At 45.4% G+C, this 21,525-nt stretch overlaps 1 protein-coding gene across 1 annotated transcript in view; it reads left to right on the top strand.

Moving 5' to 3' along the window:
• GABRR3 (gamma-aminobutyric acid type A receptor subunit rho3) overlaps window positions 1-21,525 on the top strand; it is a gene marked incomplete at its 3' end in the record, with an annotated part of 124,714 nt that overhangs the window by 93,023 nt on the left and 10,166 nt on the right. The window contains exon 7 of the mRNA XM_082247197.1: window positions 1,861-2,013. Within this exon, the coding sequence (XP_082103323.1) occupies window positions 1,861-2,013 (153 nt within the window). The remainder of the gene's footprint in view (window positions 1-1,860; window positions 2,014-21,525) is intronic.

Consider the following 21,525-nt stretch of genomic DNA (forward strand, 5'->3'; position numbering starts at 1 on the left):
AGTTGTAAATAGCAAAATTGACTTTACTCTGATATTGTATAACATTACCTGAACAATTTTATATATATATATATATATATATATATATATATATATATATATACATATATACATACATACACATATACATACATACACATATACACATATATATACAGTATATATATATATATATATATATATATATATATATATATATATACACACACACACACACATATATATATATATATATATATATATATATATATATATATATATATACACATATATATACATATACACACACTATATTGCTGAAAGTATTTGGACGTCTGTCTTTCGCACATGAACTTTAGTGGCATCCCAGTCTTAGTCTGTAGGGTTCAATATTGAGAAATGCATTCGTGAGGTCAGGCATTGATGTGGGCGAGAAGGCCTGGCTCGCAGTCTCTGCTCTAATTTATTCCAAAGGTGTTCTATCGTGTTGAGGTCAGGACTCTGTGCAGGCTAGTCAAGTTCCTCCACCTCAAACCAAATCATCCATGTCTTTATGGACCTTGCTTTGTGCACTGATGCACAGTCTTGTAGGAACAGGAAGGGGTCATCCCCAAATTATTGCCACAAAGTTGGGAGCCTGAAATTGTCCAAAATGTCTTGGTATGCTGATGCCTTAAGAGTTTTCTTCACTGGAACTAAGGGGCCAACCCAACCCCTGAAAAACAATACCACGCAATAATCCCCCTCCACCAAATGAATTGGACCAGTGCACAAAGCAAGGTCCAGAAAGACATGGATGAGTGAGTTTGGGGTATAGGAACTTGACTAGCACCTTTGGGATGAATTAGAGCGCAGACTGCAAGCCAGGTCTTCTTGTCAATATCAGTGCCTAACCTCACAAATGCGCTTCTGGAAGAATGGTCAAACATTTCAATAGACACACTCCTAAACCTTGTGGACAGCCTTCCCAGATAAGTTGAAGCTGTTATAGCTGTAAAGTATGGGCCAACTCAATATTGAACCCTACAGAATAAGACTGGGATGCCATACATGCGTGTAAAAGCAGGAGTCACAATTATTTTGGTAATATAGTGTATATAAACTTGATACAATATACCAGTAGTAAAGTATTGTATAGTGTTAGCCATTGTTTAATGCATAAAGTTTAAAGTTTATGTCACATCCTTTATTGGCTAACATGCGACAAAAGATACACATTTTTGGGATGTCCTGGCCAATTAGATAAAGTTTGGAGAAAGCATCTAAGTGATCCTGAAAGCTTGCAGCTTTATTAACTTAAGCCCCCGTTCACACTGGGGCGACCTGTCAGGCGACCTGGTCGCCTGACAGGTCGCCGTAGGTCGCCTTGCATTGAGAAGCTATGAACCCGTTCTAATAGGAGCGACACAAGTCGCTCCGACTTAGAAAAAGGGTCCGGAGCTTCTTTGGGGCGACCCGGAGCGACCTGCATAGACTTCAATGTTATGAAGTCCGTGCCGGCCGCTTCCGAGGTCGCGGTGCGAGCAGCGCGCTGCGACCTCGGAGGTCGCCCCGGGAAGTAGCGTCGCCCCAGTGTGAACGGGGCCTAAGATAGCCAACAAAGGATATAGTTTAAACTTCAAGCTTTCAGCAATACGTTATACAACTCAAAAGTAGTTGAAATAAGCAGGACAGACTGTTTGGATTATCCTATGCTATTGGTTATATCATTCTTTTCTAATACATTTTATTCTGATTGGTAGTTATGGCTAATGCAAACCAATCCTTTTTAAGACAGTTTTGAAGATAATGACAAAAGTCAAGTTAAAGTGTGAAAATAAAGTAAACAAACATCAAATCAAATATCTTTAATTTATTTCCATTTTGTTACTTGTTTGCCAGGCTGGTACAACAGACTTTTTATCAACTTCATCCTTAGACGGCACATTTTCTTCTTTGTGCTTCAGTCCTACTTCCCAGCAATGCTGATGGTGATGCTATCTTGGGTGTCGTTCTGGATAGACAGAAGAGCTGTACCTGCCAGGGTATCTCTAGGTAAGGTATGACTCTAGAAGAGGCCAGCAGTCACCATGCTAAAGTAATTTTCAGAAACACTGGAAACAAGTCAAAGAGTGTGCATAAACTAGTCACAGTACTGCATCAAAGCATGATTCCATTCCAATCAGTGTTGTCTGCATCTGCAATGGTTTACTACATTTTATCAATGTTTCTTCTTTCCAAGAGTTTGAATATTTACAGTATTGCCAAACAAATGTCTATGTCTTTAAGGCTCTGTTCACATGTCAGCGTTTGGATCGCGGGCAGAGCCGCCGCGGTTCCGCCCGCGATCCGGAGATTTATTGCAAATCGCGGGACGCCTAGCGTTGCCCGTTGATTTGCAATAGCCCCCCAAACGCCAAGCGATGTTGCCGCGATTTCCGCCTGCCGAATCGCGGCAACATCGCGCAAACAAAATCGCGGGACGCAATACGCTCCAAAGAAGCTCTTGTACTTCTTTGGAGCGTATTGCGTCCCGCGATTTTGTTTGGGCGATGTTGCCGCGATTCGGCAGGCGGAAATCGCGGCAACATCGCTCGGCGTTTGGGGGGCTATTGCAAATCAACGGGCAACGCTAGGCGTCCCGCGATTTGCAATAATCTCCGGATCGCGGGCGGAACCGCGGCGGTTCTGCCCGCGATCCAAACGCTGACATGTGAATGCAGCCTAAGAAGAGCTGCTGAAAATATTTTGAACAGTTCCCATTTTTTTTAATTAATTACAATAGTCGCACTGAACTGTCCCTGGCACTTTTCAATGACTTTTTTTGTTACTGGAAACAGAAATCTCTTGAGCTCATTAGAGGCACTCCCTGAGCACCGGTGATTCTACTCGTTTTGGGCAGTGACTAGTAGTAAAGTGCTTAGTAGTAAGTGTGCAAAACAGCAGTGCTATATGAATTAAAGTGTTACTAAAGTCTAAACCCACAACAGTAAAATCAGTCTGTATATGCAGTAAAGCATGCTTGTTGTACTCACTGTGGAACCTAAGAGATCAATCCTCCACATTTGTAAAAAGTCTGTTTGACCCTGTCTTCTCTGATCCTCCCCTTCTTCCATTGCCTCCAATCCATCTCCTGTTAGTACAGTTCCTTAGGAGCACTCTGCATATGCTCAATTTGGTGTGTATTGCTAGAGACCTTTTTTTTTTTTTTTTTGGAAGAGTGCATGTGATCAGCACAGGGCCAATCAACACTGTTCAGACAGAGGGTCAGGGGTCCTGCAGCCTCATAAGACAGTCAAGGGAGAATAAAAACTCAGCCTACAAGCTTTATTTCTATTATACTGCTATATACTGCTGATGAGAAAAGGTATTTAACAGTTTATATTTACTAAAATAATTGCATTTCCATGTTCTGTGTACTGTAGGAGACCGGATATAGTGAATGCAGGGTCCTGGGTTTAGTAACACTTTAATTGCTGATATGGCATGTACAGAAATGTGATATGTAGGAGAAAATGGTATGAGACACTCAGTAGCACTGAATACTGGACTACATTGTCACAGTACTGTTGGTACTGAATTAAACTAGGTTTTTGGACTCAATTTGTTGTAACAGTGATGTACCCCTTCCTAAAACCTACAGTATATGCCTGACCTGAATGTAGGACAATTATTGAATCATTGCAGGCAATCTTTATTAAACAGCTGAGCTTACCAAACACTTGTTATCCACATCTGGATTTTTCTCAAGGTTAGTGCCAAAACAGAGAGTTTATTTAACGCCAGATATAGTTTTCAGGGTTTTCCTGCCCACTTTTATTTAAACAAATATCAAAACTTCACATAAGTATGTATTTCCATGCAGGGGGTTCTCACCATCACTGCAAAAACATAACATTCAGCTTCGTGGCTCTCTTGTGGCAGCTTTACTGCTTCAAGTACCCCTTCAGAGTCTTCCTGAACACTAGAGCCTTTTTGGTCCTCCTGACCATAAAACACATCCCAGTGTTTATGCACAGAGACGCTGCTCTTCAGATCTGCATCTTTCTTAACCACTTGCCTACTGTGCACTTTCACCCCCTTCCCATCCAGGCCAATTTTCAGCTTTCAGCGCTGTCACACTTTGAATGACAATTGCGCGGTCATGCTACACTGTACCCATATGAAATTTTTATCATTTTTTTTCACACAAATAGAGCTTTCTTTTGGTGGTATTTAATCATCTCTGGGTTTTTTATTTTTTACAAAAAAAAGAATAAAGACAGAAAATTTTGAAAAAAAAAAAAAAGTTTTTCTTATTTTCTGCGAGTAAATTTTGAAAATAAATTTTTCTCCTTCACTGATGTGCGCTGATGAGGCGGCACTGATGGGCACTGATAGGCTGCACTGATGGGCACTGTTGAGGTGGCACTTATGGGCACTGATGAGGTGGCACTGATGAGGAGGTACTAATATGCCGCACTGATGAGCACTGATAGGCGGCATTGATAGGCGGCACTGATAGGCGGCACTGATGAGCACTGATAGGCGGCACTGATGAGCACTGATAGGCGGCACTGCTGGGCACTGAGAGGTGGCACTGCTGGGCACTGAGAGGTGGCACTGCTGGGCACTGAGAGGCGGCACTGACGGGCGGCACTGATGGGCACTGATAGGCAGCACTGATGGGCACTGGCGGATGGCACTGATGGACACTGACAGGTGGCACTGATGAGCACTGATGGGCAGCCCTGATGGGCAGCACCATCAATGCCCACACTCAGTGCCCATAGTGCTGCCAGTCAGTGCTCATCAGTGCCTAGATGAGCAGGCACTGATGGGCACTGACTGGCAGCACTATGGGCACTGATTGTGGGCATTGATGGGGGGCACTGATGGCGGGCACTGTGGGCACTGATGGAGGGGGCAATTTGTGTATGTTTTTTACCTTTAGTAATCAGGGCACTGGTGATCAGTGCCCTGATTACATTCCTGTGTGTCCCCGGCGGCTGACGGCTCTCCCTCCTTCCTCACACTGCAGGCTCTGTGTGAGGAAGGAGCGCCGGCGATGAGAGATGATCTCATATGTTTACATATGAGATCATCTCTCATTGGACGGTCCGATCACTTGGTGAATGGCCGCTGTGATTGGCCATTCACCACGATCTGTGATCGGCCGTGTCCAAGGGATTTTCCCCGATGCGCGCTTGCCGGAGCGCGCGGGGAGCGGGTTACTGGGAGGCCGTATAAAGACGGCCTCCCGAAAATGTGAGTCCGCGCTGCAGCCGTATATAGGCTGTAGCGCGGATGCGAGGAAGTTAAAGTGTTTGTTACCCTGAAAAAAAATAGAGATCCTGTTTCCTTATAGCAGGTTAAACAGCACAGAGCTTGTGCTGTCTAACATGTCCCTCTGGAAACTGTAAAAATCTCACTGATCCTGCCACTTCCTGTTTCCCCCTCTCTGTGCTGACCACGATGTAACGCTCTGTAATGTTCCGGTACCTATGGTACCCTTGTTCCTATATTTCTCCTCTCTTTGCGTCCCATCTTGTATAACAAAGGACGCATACACCTTTAAGACCGATGACATCACTGCCGAGCGCCACTATGAGCGGCTATTTCAATCGCCGGTTTGCTCTCACTCATCGCTCGTTCAAACCCACATGTTCATCGCACCTACGCCTGAGAAGTCGGAGCTGCTGACATACCTTCCTTGCTGAACTAAAGCCAGAAACCTCGCTGGTGATCCGTATCCCGCTACGGGATCACCCCTCTCCAATGGACACTGTTATTCCTAACCTATCTAAGTGATAAGTACCCCGCAGGGGATTCTTACTAACCAATCTCCTACTGTCATCTACTGCAATTACCAAGACTATCTGTATCTATCTATTCACTATCATCTGCATAAGACTGTTAGCTCTTGGGACTACCTTGAACTATCCTTGCACTAGGTTACTCTGTCTAAAGTATACTCCATCTGTGTCCTCTTACCATCTGCACTATACTTGACATCAGAACCTATCTGCTTACCATCACCTGCAACTCTCCTATACTACTTCTAGTGCTCACCATACAATAGCCTGTCTCTCATCTATATATCCTCATATACTCTATCCCTCCATTAAACATCTATTAATATATATATAGTATATAACAGACTGTACACGGTGATGAAGTCCTGAGAGTTGGATATGTTGTTCAACAGATTCTCTACAAGGCTACTGAGTGTAATAATTCTGCAGCTGTAAATCCATCCGCAAACAAAAACGCATGAACGTTACACGCTCCGGCGTTTGTTTAGTGAACTGGATTTGCAGCTGCAGAATTTCCACTCAGTAGTCGTGTAGAGATGTGTTGAATCACCATATCCAACTGTCAGGGCACTACCAACGTCATTGCTAATCAGCGAATTCGCGCATTGGCGCGAACGCGCATGCGCGCCCAATCACGGGCGAACGCAGTCCGAAATGTGCGTGCGCCAATGCGCACGCGCATACGCAAGTGCGTAATGGCGCTTGGCGCTAAACGGCCTATTTAAAGCCAGCAATCTCAACAACAAGTTGCTGGATGATCAACAGCCTCCCGTGTTCCCTGTGCCTTGTAACCTGCTGATCGTGATTCCCTGTTGCCGACCCGGACTGTCTGACGTTGTTTCTCCTGGCTCCTGACCCCTTGGCTTACTCCTGGTTTCCTGCTGTCTGCTCCTATACTTGACCTCGGCTTGGCTCTTGACTTCTCTACAGCATACTCCCAGTCTGTTCCTGTTTGCATCCTGCTACTGCCTGGCTTGCCAAAGTGTTCCGGACCTGCTTGGAACTTTACAACAAGCTTTGTTCCTGCTACCATCTGGTCATCCCAACCGGCAACCCGTGCAACTTCGGGCACAGCACTCCCTGTCCCACTTCCAGGGGTGCTCTGCACCTAGCCGCAAGGGGGAGCCCTCTCTACACTCCGGCTTCGGATCAGGTACGTGACAGTATCATCCAGCCATGACAGAAGCCGAGAGAGGTGTCTCCCCGTTGGAAGATTTATGTCAACAAGTTACAGCATTGACCCAAGCGGTTAAGAACCTCCAAGATGGTTACTTCCAGATAGAAGGTCGCCTCCAGAACCTGTCAGCACCATCTTTGCCGGCAACCCCTGGTCCATCCGCTGCAGTCTCCGCCTCCGCTCCTTCAGCTTCAGGACCCTCAGCACCTGCTATGATGGCTCCTCCCCCTGAGCCGAGGGTACCCACTCCGGAACGTTTCTCTGGTGACCGCAAGAAATTCAAGTCATTTAAAAACGCTTGCCTGCTATATCTGGCTCTACAGCCTAGAACTTTTGCCTCAGAGACAGTTAAAGTGGGGTTTGTTATTTCCTTATTATCCGATGAACCCCAATCATGGGCCCACCATCTGTTGGAACAGAAAGACCCTGTATTGAACTCTATAGACGTTTTCTTTGCTTCTATGGGTCAATTGTATGATGACCCGCAACGCACGGCCACTGCCGAAGCTACCCTCCACAAGTTACAGCAAGGCCGACGCCCTGTGGAGGACTATACCGTGGACTTTCGTAGGTGGGCTGCAGACACGGGTTGGAATGAGGCCGCCCTCAAATATCAGTATCGGCTAGGCCTTTCCGAGACCCTTAAGGATGAACTCGCAAGAATTGAGACCCCCACCACATTGGAAGGTCTCATTCAGCTTTCTATTCAGCTGGACAGACGTTTACGGGAGCGTCGGTCGGAACGTGCACAATTATTTCAGCCATCTTGGATGCTGCCCAAAGTTCCGCCTACTCCGGCACCGCTGCCCACGGCTGCCAGTCCGATTCCCCCTGATGAACCGATGCAGATTGGGGCGGTCTGCGCAGCTTTAACTCCTGCTGAACGACTTCGTCGCCGGCAAGCAAACCTGTGCCTTTACTGTGGAGGAGATGGACACTTTCTTCGCAACTGCCCGGTGAGACCAAGTAAGGCTCCTTCTCCCAGCTACATGCATCTCCAGATTCCGGGTCCTTCCCCAACTCACCTAGTCCTCTCTGTGTCTTTACAGGTTTCGGAAGGGGAAGTCAAGCTGCCCGCCATCATTGACTCCGGAGCTTGCAGTTGCTTCCTGGATATCTCTCTAGCAAAGGCCCTTCATATCCCGCTTCAGACTAAAGGCCATAAACTAGAGATCCACCTTGCAGATGGCACCACGCCCAGATCAGGGCCCATTACTCAGGAAACCCTACCTATCCTTTCCACAACTGGCCCCAACCATCAGGAATTCCTTCACTTTGATGTCCTTCCTTCACCCATGTTTCCCATAATTTTGGGAATTCCTTGGTTACGGGCACATAACCCACAGATAGAATGGCTCAAAGGGGAGGTTTCCTTCAAATCAATGTACTGCCTCCAACACTGTATGCCACCTGGAATCCCGCAGTCTACAAGCTGTCTCTCCATCCAACCTGTCTCTAATGCCAGCCAAGAGGTCCCTTCAGTTTATCACGACTTTCTGGATGTCTTTGACAAGAAAAAAGCGGACGCACTACCACCTCACCGTCCCTATGACTGCCCAATTGAACTGTTGCCCGGTGCAGAAATTCCCTTTGGGCGTATCTTTCCACTTTCTGAAACAGAGCTTGAAGCCTTACGTCAATATATTGATGAGAACCTCAAGAAAGGATTTATTCGTCCTTCTTCTTCCCCGGCAGGAGCTGGGATCTTCTTCGTGGAGAAGAAGGATCACACTCTCAGGCCATGTGTGGATTACAGGGACCTAAATAAAATTACCATTAAAAATCGGTACCCTCTTCCCCTCGTTCCCGAACTCTTTCAAAGGTTCCGTACCGCCCGAGTTTTTACTAAACTAGACTTGCGAGGAGCCTACAACCTGGTACGGATCCGCGAGGGCGACGAGTGGAAAACTGCCTTTCGAACCCGCTTCGGGCACTACGAATACCTTGTCATGCCCTTCGGGCTGTGCAATGCCCCGGCCACTTTTCAACACCTAGTGAATGATATCTTCAGAGAATTTTTGGACAACTTTCTCATTGTTTACTTGGATGATATCCTTATTTTTTCTGCCACCCTGGAACTGCACAGAATGCATGTAAAGAAGGTACTGGCTACTCTAAGGAAACACGGACTTTATGCAAAATCAGAAAAGTGCGAATTCGAAAAATCGTCTATACAATTTCTGGGCTTGATCATCTCAACAGATGGAGTGGCAATGGATCCTCAAAAAGTATCTGCCATCCTGGAGTGGCCTGCTCCCACAGACAAGAAAGGCATCCAAAGGTTTGTGGGTTTTGCAAACTTCTACCGGAGGTTTATCAAAGACTTTTCTCGCATTATTGCTCCTATTACCCAAATGACCCGGCAACACACCCGTTTTCAATGGTCCTCAGCAGCTCAGATGGCATTTGACAAGCTCAAAGCCCTGTTTACCTGTGCCCCTGTGTTACAACATCCAGATCCAGCCTTGCCTTACGTCCTAGAAGTCGATGCTTCAGAAGTGGCCACAGGAGCAGTTCTCTCCCAACGCCAAGGACCCAAGGCGATGCTTCACCCAGTTGCTTTTTTTTCCCGGAAGCTCAGCCAACCTGAAAGGAATTACGATGTGGGTGATCGGGAACTGTTGGCCATTAAGGCTGCTTTTGAAGAATGGCGGTATCTGTTAGAAGGTGCAGCACATCCGATAATGATATTCACTGACCACAAAAATCTTGAATATCTCAGATCGGCCAAACGTTTGAGACCTCGACAAGCCAGATGGGCATTATTTTTCTCAAGATTCAATTTTCATCTCACGTACCGTCCGGGCTCCAAGAACGGGAAGGCGGACGCTCTCTCACGGATGTTCCCTGAAACCCCTGTGGATACCACCCCCAGCACTATCCTGTCCTCCCAAAATTTTCTTCTAATGCAACCAGACCTTAGGTCTACCCTGGAATCAGCCTCTGCTCAATGTTTTGTTCCTGAGATCCCTTCACTCGAGAAACGAGGAAAACTTTTTTGGCACAAGGACAAGATCTTTGTACCTCAGGAAACCAGACTCGCAGTCTTTAAAGCATGCCACGATCACCAACTAGCTGGCCACTTCGGGGTCCGCAAAACTCTGGAACTAATCCAACGAGCCTATTGGTGGCCAAACTTAAGGCAGGACTGTCAGAATTACGTGAGCTCCTGTACAATCTGCCTTCGTAACAAGGGCAGCCACGTCCAAGCCTGGGGTCTACTAAGACCACTTCCTGTCCCAAGTCGGCCATGGGAAATGTCTATGGACTTCATAGTAGATCTACCCTCTTCAGACAGATTCTCCACAATCATGGTGGTGGTGGATCGCCTATCAAAAATGGCCCACTTCTTGCCCATGATAGGTACTCCTTCGGCCATGGACACGGCACACACTTTTGTGAAAGAGATCCTAAGGCTACATGGTCTACCCGGCAGTATCGTGTCCGATCGTGGGGTACAATTTACCTCCAAATTCTGGAGGGCGCTCTGTAAGGTCTTAAACATCCAGGTCTGCTTGTCTTCAGCTTACCACCCTCAAACTAATGGCCAAACTGAAAGAACTAACCAGACATTGGAGCAATACCTCCGCTGCTTTTCTACCTTTTCCCAGGACAACTGGGCAGTCTTACTGCCATGTGCGGAATTCGCTTATAACAACTCCATCCATGCCTCCACTCGTCAATCTCCATTCTGGGCGAACTACGGATTCCACCCATCATCTCTGCCTACACCTATGCCCGAAGCTACGGTACCTGCCGTCCAGGACAGGGTAGCCCTTATACAAGAAAACTTCCTACTCTTACAGGAAACTTTGCAAAAAGCACAAATGGATTACAAGGAATTCTATGACAAGAGGAAGAAGGACAGTCCAGCTCTGAAGGTAGGAGACAAAGTGTGGCTCTCCACAGTAAACCTTAAGTTGTCCTGCCCATCCAGAAAGCTGGGTCCGAAGTTCATTGGCCCCTTTTCGATCAAAAGGATGATCAATCCCGTGGCTTTTGAACTTTGTCTTCCAAGCACATACAGGATTCACCCAGTCTTCCACGTCTCCCTGCTAAAGCCTGCAAATCCTGGCCCTTTTCCTGGAAGAGATGACTTGCCTCCACCTCCTGTTACGGTAGATGGAGAAACTGAGTACGAGATTGAATCCATCTTGGATTGCCGGAAAAGAGGAAGGCAGGTTCAGTACCTGATAAAATGGAAAGGCTATGCACCTGAGGAGAGTTCGTGGGAACCGGCGAAGAACATACACGCTCCCAGACTCCTGCGAGTGTTCTTCAACAGATTCCCTGAAAAACGATCTTACTTGGGCATCCGGAGGCTGCCCCTCGGGGGGGGGCACTGTCAGGGCACTACCAACGTCATTGCTAATCAGCGAATTCGCGCATTGGCGCGAACGCGCATGCGCGCCCAATCACGGGCGAACGCAGTCCGAAATGTGCGTGCGCCAATGCGCACGCGCATACGCAAGTGCGTAATGGCGCTTGGCGCTAAACGGCCTATTTAAAGCCAGCAATCTCAACAACAAGTTGCTGGATGATCAACAGCCTCCCGTGTTCCCTGTGCCTTGTAACCTGCTGATCGTGATTCCCTGTTGCCGACCCGGACTGTCTGACGTTGTTTCTCCTGGCTCCTGACCCCTTGGCTTACTCCTGGTTTCCTGCTGTCTGCTCCTATACTTGACCTCGGCTTGGCTCTTGACTTCTCTACAGCATACTCCCAGTCTGTTCCTGTTTGCATCCTGCTACTGCCTGGCTTGCCAAAGTGTTCCGGACCTGCTTGGAACTTTACAACAAGCTTTGTTCCTGCTACCATCTGGTCATCCCAACCGGCAACCCGTGCAACTTCGGGCACAGCACTCCCTGTCCCACTTCCAGGGGTGCTCTGCACCTAGCCGCAAGGGGGAGCCCTCTCTACACTCCGGCTTCGGATCAGGTACGTGACACCAACTCTCCAGACTCATCATTGTGGCCCAGCCTGCCTCAGCATGCAAATATACAGGCACTCAGATAAGATGTTCCTGGAGTGATAGGTTGTATACGATAGTATAGAGGTGATGTGCTGAAAGGACAGGCGTGAGTAGTGATAGCAATGATAGGCACTCAATAGTAATGTTCAGGAGTGTTAGCAGATGGTGATAGATAGTATGCAGATAGGTTAGCAATCATGTACAAATAACAGGTGGTAGGGGACAGCAGATGAAGTGTACAGGAATTGCTAACTCAGTGCAAGGATATAGATGGTAGTAGACTCAAGAGCTAGCAATCTATGTAACAGTGCAGATGATAGAATAGTAGTGCATAGATAGCAACAGTCTTTAGTATGCAAGAGTAGATAGTGTAAGTTGATAGGAAGGAATCCCCTGTGGGGTACTTATCACTAGTTGGTTTAGAGAGATGAGGGGTCCGGTAATGAGATAAGGATCAGGTAGCGAGATACAGGATCAGTAGCGAGATACAGGATCAAGTAGCGAGACTCCGGTCTATCCAGATACTGGGGAAATAGCTGGAGGCTTCGGCAGCGTCAGACAAGGCTGTATAACAAGCGGTTTGCACGAACACCTTGTGAGTGGAAACTGGCGATTGAAATAGCCGCTCAGAGCGGCGCCTAGTGATGACGTCATGAGAGTTAAAGGGACAGGTAGCTATATGCGTTCCACCTACCTGAATGGTGGAACGCAATGCAGAAGAAATGGGCTGGAAGGGTACCGAAGGTACCAGAATCTTACACACGATAATCATGTCTAATAAGCCCTGACTACCATGGTCGGCCTGCGTGCCTCCATCATCCATACCTCTCCTTTCCCCCCTCCCCTCCCTGCCTGTCAGCTTCGTGTGTCTGTGTCTCTGCCCCCCCCTCCAGTCAAATGTCACTGCCAGCCCCTCTCTGTTAAGCTCCTATCCTGCCTTGTATAAGTGCCTTATAACGATGCCTCTAAATACCTTTTTGAGAAGTGTCTTTAGGTCTGTCATGTGACTCCCGGCCGCTGTAATACTACAATCCAGGGTTACAGCAGGAGGAGCTGAGCGGCCAGCTCAGTGGTCACGTGACTCCCAGCTGACGTCAGAGGGAGAGCTTGGCTCCTCCTGCTGTATTGTGTTAGAGTGGCCTGGAATCATGTAACAGACCTAAAGACAGTCAAAAAGGTATTTAGAGGCATTGTTTCATAGAGTTATACAATGCAGGATAGGAGATTAAAAGAGAGTGGCTAGTTTAGGGTTACAAACCCTTTAATGCTTCTTTGCTTTTCTGTCCCTCGTGGACTCTCTCTGAGGCCTGAGCCTTCCTCTGTCCCGACCTGGACATCATGGTGCACATCAGCACCTCTCACGGCTCCCACACACTGACTTCTTCATGAGGGTGGGGCTCTGCGCTCTAAATCTGGCTCTCATATAAAGCCAGCACACACCTGTGCCATTAATGTGCTTGCTTCCTACAAAACCTGGCTTAAACCACCATTTTACCCAGTGGCACTGGGTCACCCTGCTACACAATATATCTCTATAATAAGCATATGAAAATAGAAGCTATTGTTAAGGATTATATACAGGGGAAATTTTCAAAAGACACTTTTTAAATTTTTGCCTAGAGCAGTGTTTCTCAACTCCGATCCTCAGGGCACACTAACAGGCCAGATTTTAAGTATTACCTTGGGGAGATGCAAACTAGTAATACTGCAATCACTGAGCAGCAAAAGATATCACCTGGGATGTATTTCAGTTTTCTTGCAAACCTGGCCTGTTAGTGTGCCCTGAGGACCGGAGTTGAGAAACACTGGCCTAGAGTACCACTTTAAAGAAAACCTCTGCTAAAAGTCAAACAAAGTTTAACATTTTTGTTGGGATGAATCAATATATTAATGAAGGACTTACCTTTCCTGGAAAAAAAATATTGCTCCAAGATCCCTCCAGTCCTGTTCACATGAGTTGAAGCCGATGCATTTGACCAAGTGATCTATTCTGAAAAAGAGGATTAGTCAAGGATTTTGGTCTTCTAATCAGCAGTAGACGGAGTTGAGTATAATTTTTTTCCAGACTGTAAGCTTCTCCTCCTACCACAGTTTTTATTATATCACTCCAAGATGTTAACCAGAGCTGGCATCTAGTGGAAGCATTAGCGTACAAGGCCTTCCAAAACCAAACTTTTTTCCTTCCTTCGGATTACATAAGTACGTTGAAAAAAAAAGACACGTCCATCTACAGTAGTTCAACCAATAAAACGTGTGTAAACTAGTAAAAGGTTGTCAGATAGGTATTATTCTCTGTCCTCTATTCTCTGTCCTGCCTGTCCATTGTACCTCTGACTGTCTTGTTTCTATGCCTCTCGCTTTTCTGTCTTCTGTAAGCCTTCTGGTTCCTCCCCGGTTGCGTTTGCCCTTTTTTGATATGCATCTTTCCACTATATTTTATTTGATTTTTGGCTCCTATCTGCTCATTCTATGGGAATTCAGGAGGGCTAGGTGAGTGGGAGACAGGAGCTATACTACTCTATATTAGTCCATACACTGATGGCTTGAAATTTTGCGGCAATCTCCTGTTTTACTTCTAGTTCTTCAGCTGATATTATTGAGCATAAAGCCCCGTACACACGTACCGATCGTCGGCCGATCGTCTTTTGTCCAGGGCTGTCCTGTCCGTTGAAAAGTGCAAAAGACTGCACACGAATTTTGTCGGCCAACAACAGCCGACTGCAGAAGTGATGTCATGTGATGGTTAACTTTCCGTGTGTTTTTTCTTCTCTGAGCATGCCCAGTCTTGCAAATCTGCTGATTGTCGGCCGAAATCTGTACTGACTGACGCACAATCGGCCGTTCTGTTGTCGGCCTACAAAAATTTTAATGCCTGCACGACAGATTCTGTTCGGCCGAAAATGCGCTGTCGGAAGAATCATACTAACTAGCCTACAATCGGCCGATCGGTCGGCGGCCGAATATTTGCGGCCGACAATCAGTACGTGTGTACGGGGCTTTAGACACATGCATGCTTGCTTCACACCATCTCAGGGTGCTGTAGGGACTGTGCATTACTTGTGGTCAGTGTCTTCTACCATCTCTACCGTTAGCCTAGCTTTAAAGTGGAAGTCTAAACCTATCTAATCCTAAACTTAAGTCAAATACTAACTAGCCTGAAGAAGAAAAATGTCTATAGTTACCTATTCTCAAGGAGCTCCAGTCCAGTCACATGATCTCTCTCTCTCTCTTTTTCTAAAGAGCCTGCAGAGCATTGGTGTGTTTAGGTTTTGTGCTGCCCTAGGCCTGACTAAACTCCAGCATCCCCAAATTTAAATATGACCCACCACTACATGCCAAGGCCACACCCCTTCCTGTTTAAGACCCCGTAACACCCCCCCCCCCCATTGTCTGCAAACCAGGCCCCTTCCTTTTTAGGCTTTACCAACGCAGTGGCTGGTGTGAATGGACCCTAAGCTGTGTTGCAGTGTTAATTTCGTCGACTAAAACCGACTAAAACGTTTTCGTCGACTAACACAATTGAGATGACTAAAATACGACTAAAACTAAAATGGCATTTTAGTCTTAAGACTAAAATACGACTAAAACTAAAATGGCATTTTAGTCAAAAGACTATAACTAAAACTAAATCGAAATTTGCTGCCAAAAATTAACACTGGTGCATGCTCAAAGCATAAATAATAACATATTAGATTTTTCACTCCAGGACCAGCAGTAGTATATAATGAGTTTGGAAATTGTAGAGAAATGCTTAAATAATGCATTACAAATTACAATTGAACTACACCCATTTGATTATAGATGACTAAAATGAGTTTTAGTCGACTAAAATGTAGGGCGTTTTAGTCGACTAAAATATACTGGAGTTTTAGTCGACTAAATACGACTAAAACTAAAACACTTGCAGAAGACTAAAATAGGACTAAAACTAAAATGCCATTTTAGTCCTAAGACTAAGACTAAAACTAAATTGAAATTTACTGCCAAAATTAACACTGCTGTGTTGACAGGGTTTTGTTTGCTTCAAGTAGGTTTTCCATATCTATGTCTATTCAAGTCTATTGGAATGCAAAATCTGCATTAAGCACAGGTAAATGCAGGTCAGAAGGAGGTTAATGAATTCTGAATGATTACTGAAACATCTCAAACTGATGTAGAACAAATGCCAGTGCTATTGTGCAAGTGATAACAAATGCACTTCCAGTGGTGGAAGTGCTCTAGTCATATCCACCTGCTAAAATACCCCTAAATGACATCACATTGGGCCAGCAGATAGGGTTGGGCTAACTCCATATTTGTGGATTATTGGACATACAATGCTGATCTGACAACACAGGTACCGCTCTTGGCTGTCAGTGCCACTTATCCCAGGAGGAACACTGGGGATGGGGACCTGCCCAACTACAGTTCCATTTGAAGGTGGTCATGTGACATTCATAAACCAGTTTAATAGTCAAGGCATTAAGACTCAATCAGGCCAAAAACTACCCCAAAATATGTCAACACAGAGACTGAAATATCTTTTACCTGTGTATGTTTAATTACAATACATTTTGATAAATAAAGCAGGATTAAACGGCATTAAGATGTTCCTATAGAGAAAAACCTAAGACAAATCAGCAGGTTGCAAAAGCCATGAGCCAAAAAATTATTTGTTCCAGCTTTACTCTTCATTCCGAAGAATACAAAAGCCTGGTATGCCGCAGAGGAGGGTAGGCGGAGCATTAGGCTGCTAAGACCTGCTGCCAGTGCCACACTTACTAGTATTGGCGGCCAGTTGTGTTAAGTGTCAAACGTCAGGCCAGTCATCTGCCGCTGGCCAGTATTATCATACTGGCAGCAGTGCGGACACTTTATGGGGGCACCAGCCCGATTTGCATCCTAGGCCCTGCCACCCAACTCAGTCCGGCCCATAAAATTGGCGCAACACTAAAAGTGTAGTGCAGGCGGTGAGGACTCTTTTCGTGCGGGAGGAGGCTGTTTTTTCTTCATGCGGGGGGGGGAGGGGGGCGGCTTTTTTGTAGCCCCCATTAAATGTCACCCTAGGCCTGGGCCTTGTTGGCCTAGGCCATGATACAGCGTTGGGTGCATGATAAAACACAAGCAGGTACAAGTAGACAGATTTTTAAGCAAAGTTCTTCAGTAGCAGCCTTTAACTGATTGTAAAGTCTCTTTTTTTTTTAAATTAAAATAACAAACATATAATACTTACCTGCTCTATGCAGTGGTTTTGCACAGGGCAGCCCGGATCCTCCTCTTCTCAGGTCCCTGGCAGGAGCTCCTGCCCCCCCCCTCCTGTTGAGTGGCCCCACAGCAAACAAACAGCTTGCTATGGGGGCACCCGAGCTAAGCCGCAGCTCTGTGTTTCCATGCATACAGTGCAGTTCAGCCCCACCCCCTCTCTCTCCTTCTGATGGTACGCACCGTTACTGGGAGTGAAAGACAGGTACTTAATGGACACTGAGAATATGGTTTGGATTACTTCAAAGATAACAGTAATATTTGTCTCAAGAAACCTATGAAGACTGCTTCACACAGTCAGACTTATGGCAGATGTTGATATCATCAGCTCAACCACCTGTCTTCCACACATCATTGAATATGCTGATATACTCACCTGTTATCTACTGGGGGTTCTGTGTTTGCACTTCTGATAATGTGTATTGTACTTCAAATGTCAGAGACGGACAGTCTGTCACTGGTGGTCCCTTCCTATTGTCTGTGTATTAAGGTGTGATGTGTATTTTGTTAAGCCTGTATATCCCATTGTTAATGAACTCACATATTGTTTCTGTCCAGATGGCTAGATAATTAGTTCAGGTTAATTCTATTTCTGTATACAATTTCCTCTGCATATGATAATGTAATCAGGCAATCCCTGACCTGATGGGGTAATCTGATCAGGAGGGGGATGTCCATGCTGTATATATATTCTGTGTTACTGTTCAATAAGGAGAAGGTTCCTTAACTTGTACAAGCTAAGTTGTCGGCTAGCTTTGTATGGGGGCGGCTAGGATATTTGATATCTATGTTCAAGACTGGGAGGAAGCGGAATACTGACGGAAGTCCAGAAGCATAATGTGGGCCGGGGCTCTGTTACACTCCTCATTGGCTAACTGAGTTTGATTGACAGCAATGGGAGTCAATGGTGCCACTGCCGTGTCTCAGCCAATTAGAAGGGAGATACCCGGATGGCCAAGGCACTCGTGGACATCGCAGGATTGAGAGGGGCTCAGGAAAGTCTTAGAGCGGCTGAAGGGGGCTGCTGCACACAGAAGGCTTTTTATCTTCATTCATAGTTGATCGATCAATCAGCTTGGTACATTCAGCCTGCCCATTACCGGTTCAAATCTCGGCTGTTTCCTGCTGAACCATCTGAGATTTGAACCGCGTATGACCAGCCTAACCCTTCAAGCAAGGCACACCTGGAGCTCAAGGCAAAAAGTCCTACTCACAATGTCCAGAGACAGCACCCCAGCCAGCTACCCTGTTACACTTTTCAGTAAAAGGGTTCCTTCTCCAGCCCAGCTTTCTGAGGTAGAGAAATGAAGGAATGATTGATCAATGGGTTAGGCCCACATCCCAATATTATGAAAAAATAGAGAAAGACCCCCCTGGGTGGGACTTTTGAAAAGGTGAAAACGTCATCTGTGATGAAACGGCGTTAGGTCACGGCGTGCTGACGTCATTTCCTGTCATCATCCGACGAGTGCGGATGTGCGGAGCCGTCCGTCCGGCGGCTATTACGAATGTTTACATCTGTGTCCACGTGAGTTTCTCTCCTTTTTATGAAAATAAAGTGCTTACTATTTTACACTATGGCGCTTTCTATCTTTTGTTTGCTTGGGGCCAATCAACATTGAGCTTCTTTGGTGGCACATATCTACTCTTCCTACCTTGGCAAGTTGGAGTCTGGCTTACCTGCGATATAAGGAATTCATCACCTATTCATAAGGACGTTATTGCTCATTTAAAGTTTATTCTGGTAAGAGGCCTGGAGGTGTGTTTTTGGATTTTGAGGTGGAGGTTACCCCATTCACATTGATTATCCTGTTTTCAGTCTGGTAAGGGACTGACCTCTCATTGGTGGATTTCATCTGATGGTTTTCTCCTCCTCCTGGGTATAGATCATCTTATTCCTTCTGGCTTTGGTTTCTATTTGCCTATACTATTTTATTTCTGGTAAGCAGTATATATATTGGTGGTGGATCTGACTCATCCTTTCTTATACACATCATCTTATTCCATTATCACTGGTGGTTTTGTTATCATCATTTGTTTGTGGGATTTTATGCTATGGTGTTTTTATATTTTCCTTTATGAATACACCTATCCGAATTCCCGGAGATCTATCATAAGACATCTTTTGGACAACATCAAGATTGTTTTTGGATTCTGGGTCTATAATAATATATGCTCTGGTAAGCGCATTACCTAAGGGGAATCCGGATTGTTACGTTTTCTTCATTTGCTTCACTTGATTTTGTGATTATTCGGACATTCACTTGAATATGTATTGGACATTTAATTAGTTCATTTTTCATTTAGCGCGACTTGTTTTACACATAAGTCACTATGTCTATAAAGGAACAGCCTGAAATACTTAGAGGTCAAAAAGAGTTAGTCACTAAGATATACTGTACTGTAGCCGGAAAGTCCCAAAAGGGATACTAAAATGGCCAACACAATACTGCAATCAATCAGAGGTATACAGAGTTGCTGGTAAAGGGTAGAGATATAATGGCTGTTGCTAGGGATTTACCTGGTCTGCAAGGAATTAAAGAAATTTGCAGTCCACATGGTGAAGAAACTCAGACGTTCCCCTCTCCTAGATCCGGAGGAAGGATGGGAGAACACTGAATGTGTCCCCAATTTATACATCTGACCAACAGGAGACGAGCCGCGAGAAAAGATGTACTTATGTCCTCCCGAATGCTGCCGTGCATTCCAGCCTGGTCTCTGGGCGAGTGATGTGCGGCGCAGCCCCACCGACCACGAAAGGGTGGCGCCACACGTCAGACGTCAGATGCCCGCCGATGCGCATGGGGGCAGAAGTGGCAGTCAGGAAACCACAACCCCAGGTTGCTGAGCAACGCCAAGTGGGAAGAAAAAACAGCCGAACTAGGCCATTCGAGATAGCAGGAGGCTACTCAGTGCTGAAAGCACATAAGTGGTCTGCGCATGCCGGGTGGAGGCTCCCATAATGAGGGGGGGCCACAATATAACAAAGTGGTATAATTTTGAAAAGAAGCTCAGGCAATGCAGATATCACTGAATGTTACATAATAAAAAAAACTATACAGCATATCTGTTAAAAAGAATAAGTAAATGACAATTAGTATATAGCATACAAGCACGCCTAATTTTGCATCAGGTATACATATATCTATTTTCTCATAATTATATTAGATACCTATACTGCATTGTCAATAGATACTATTGCACTATAGAGACACTAGTAGAATAGTTAGCAAGGTATATATTGTAAAACCATCAAGACAAGATGTTTAGATAGTTTAGATAGCCAAAAGAATAAATAGGAGATCAAGCCATACTAGCAAACATAAATCATTGATAATTTGAAAGAGAAAGGGTTATATCACATTTATATGTTTATTTGTATTAATGAATCTATTTAGATTTATTTTGTTTTGATTTTTCCCAACCACCTGAAGCAAAACCCTCCATGAATGGTTTGACATTTTTAGCCTCGTTCATGCCCTGGGGAGATGTAGCTCCCAATTGATAGATCAAGCTTAATTCACATTGGAGCAACTTCTTAAACCAATCTCCCCCCCCCCCCCGAAGGGGGGGGGGGTGAATTCTATCCAGGATCAGGAACTGAATCTGAGGGAATCTGCCAGTATGTGGCGATATGATCGCTTCCAGAATTCCTGGATAGTTTTACCCACATAAAAGCAACCACACTCACAGGTCAGAAGAAAGACAATGTCGGCTGTTTTACAATTGGCATAATGCTGATGCTTAAAAATTGTGCCATTGGAAAGGTGCACTTTTTTGTCCGTGCACATGAATTGGCAATACTTACAACCGCCATAGCAGAAAATGCCCAGATGCTTACACGGATCTCGTCTGGCACTGCCCTTAAATTCGCTGTGGACTAAGTGGGCACCAAATAATTCTGCCCGTCTATATGTGATAGCTGGTTTGTCAGATACAAATGGTCTGATGTCTGGGTCCATGCTGAGAAGATGCCAATATTTCTCAAGAATGGTTCTGCCCTGTGAGTGCTGGTTGCAAAATCGGGTTAAAATGCAGGTTTTTTTTATCCTCTTTTGGATTTTTTTGGGGCCATAAAGCAAAGTATGTCTTGTTGGTATCTTTGCACGTTTATATGCCTTTTAAGGCAAGTTTTAGAGTATCCCCTAGCTAATAAATAGTCTATCACGTAATATAGCATCTTCAGTCTGAAAAGAACAGTCACTGGAACAATTTCTATGAATGCGTAAATACTGACTATAGGGGATAGAGTTTACTACAGGTCTTGGAAGAAAACTTGAAATTTGTAGGATGTTATTTCCTGCTGTATGTTTGCAGTAGAGGCAACTAAAGAGTTCAAGGAAGCCAATACATGTTGGGCTATAATTCATGGTGAATGTGAGGT

The sequence above is a fragment of the Pelophylax lessonae genome (assembly GCF_965119305.1).
Source record: "Pelophylax lessonae genome assembly, chromosome: 2".
Classification (NCBI taxonomy): domain Eukaryota; kingdom Metazoa; phylum Chordata; class Amphibia; order Anura; family Ranidae; genus Pelophylax; species Pelophylax lessonae.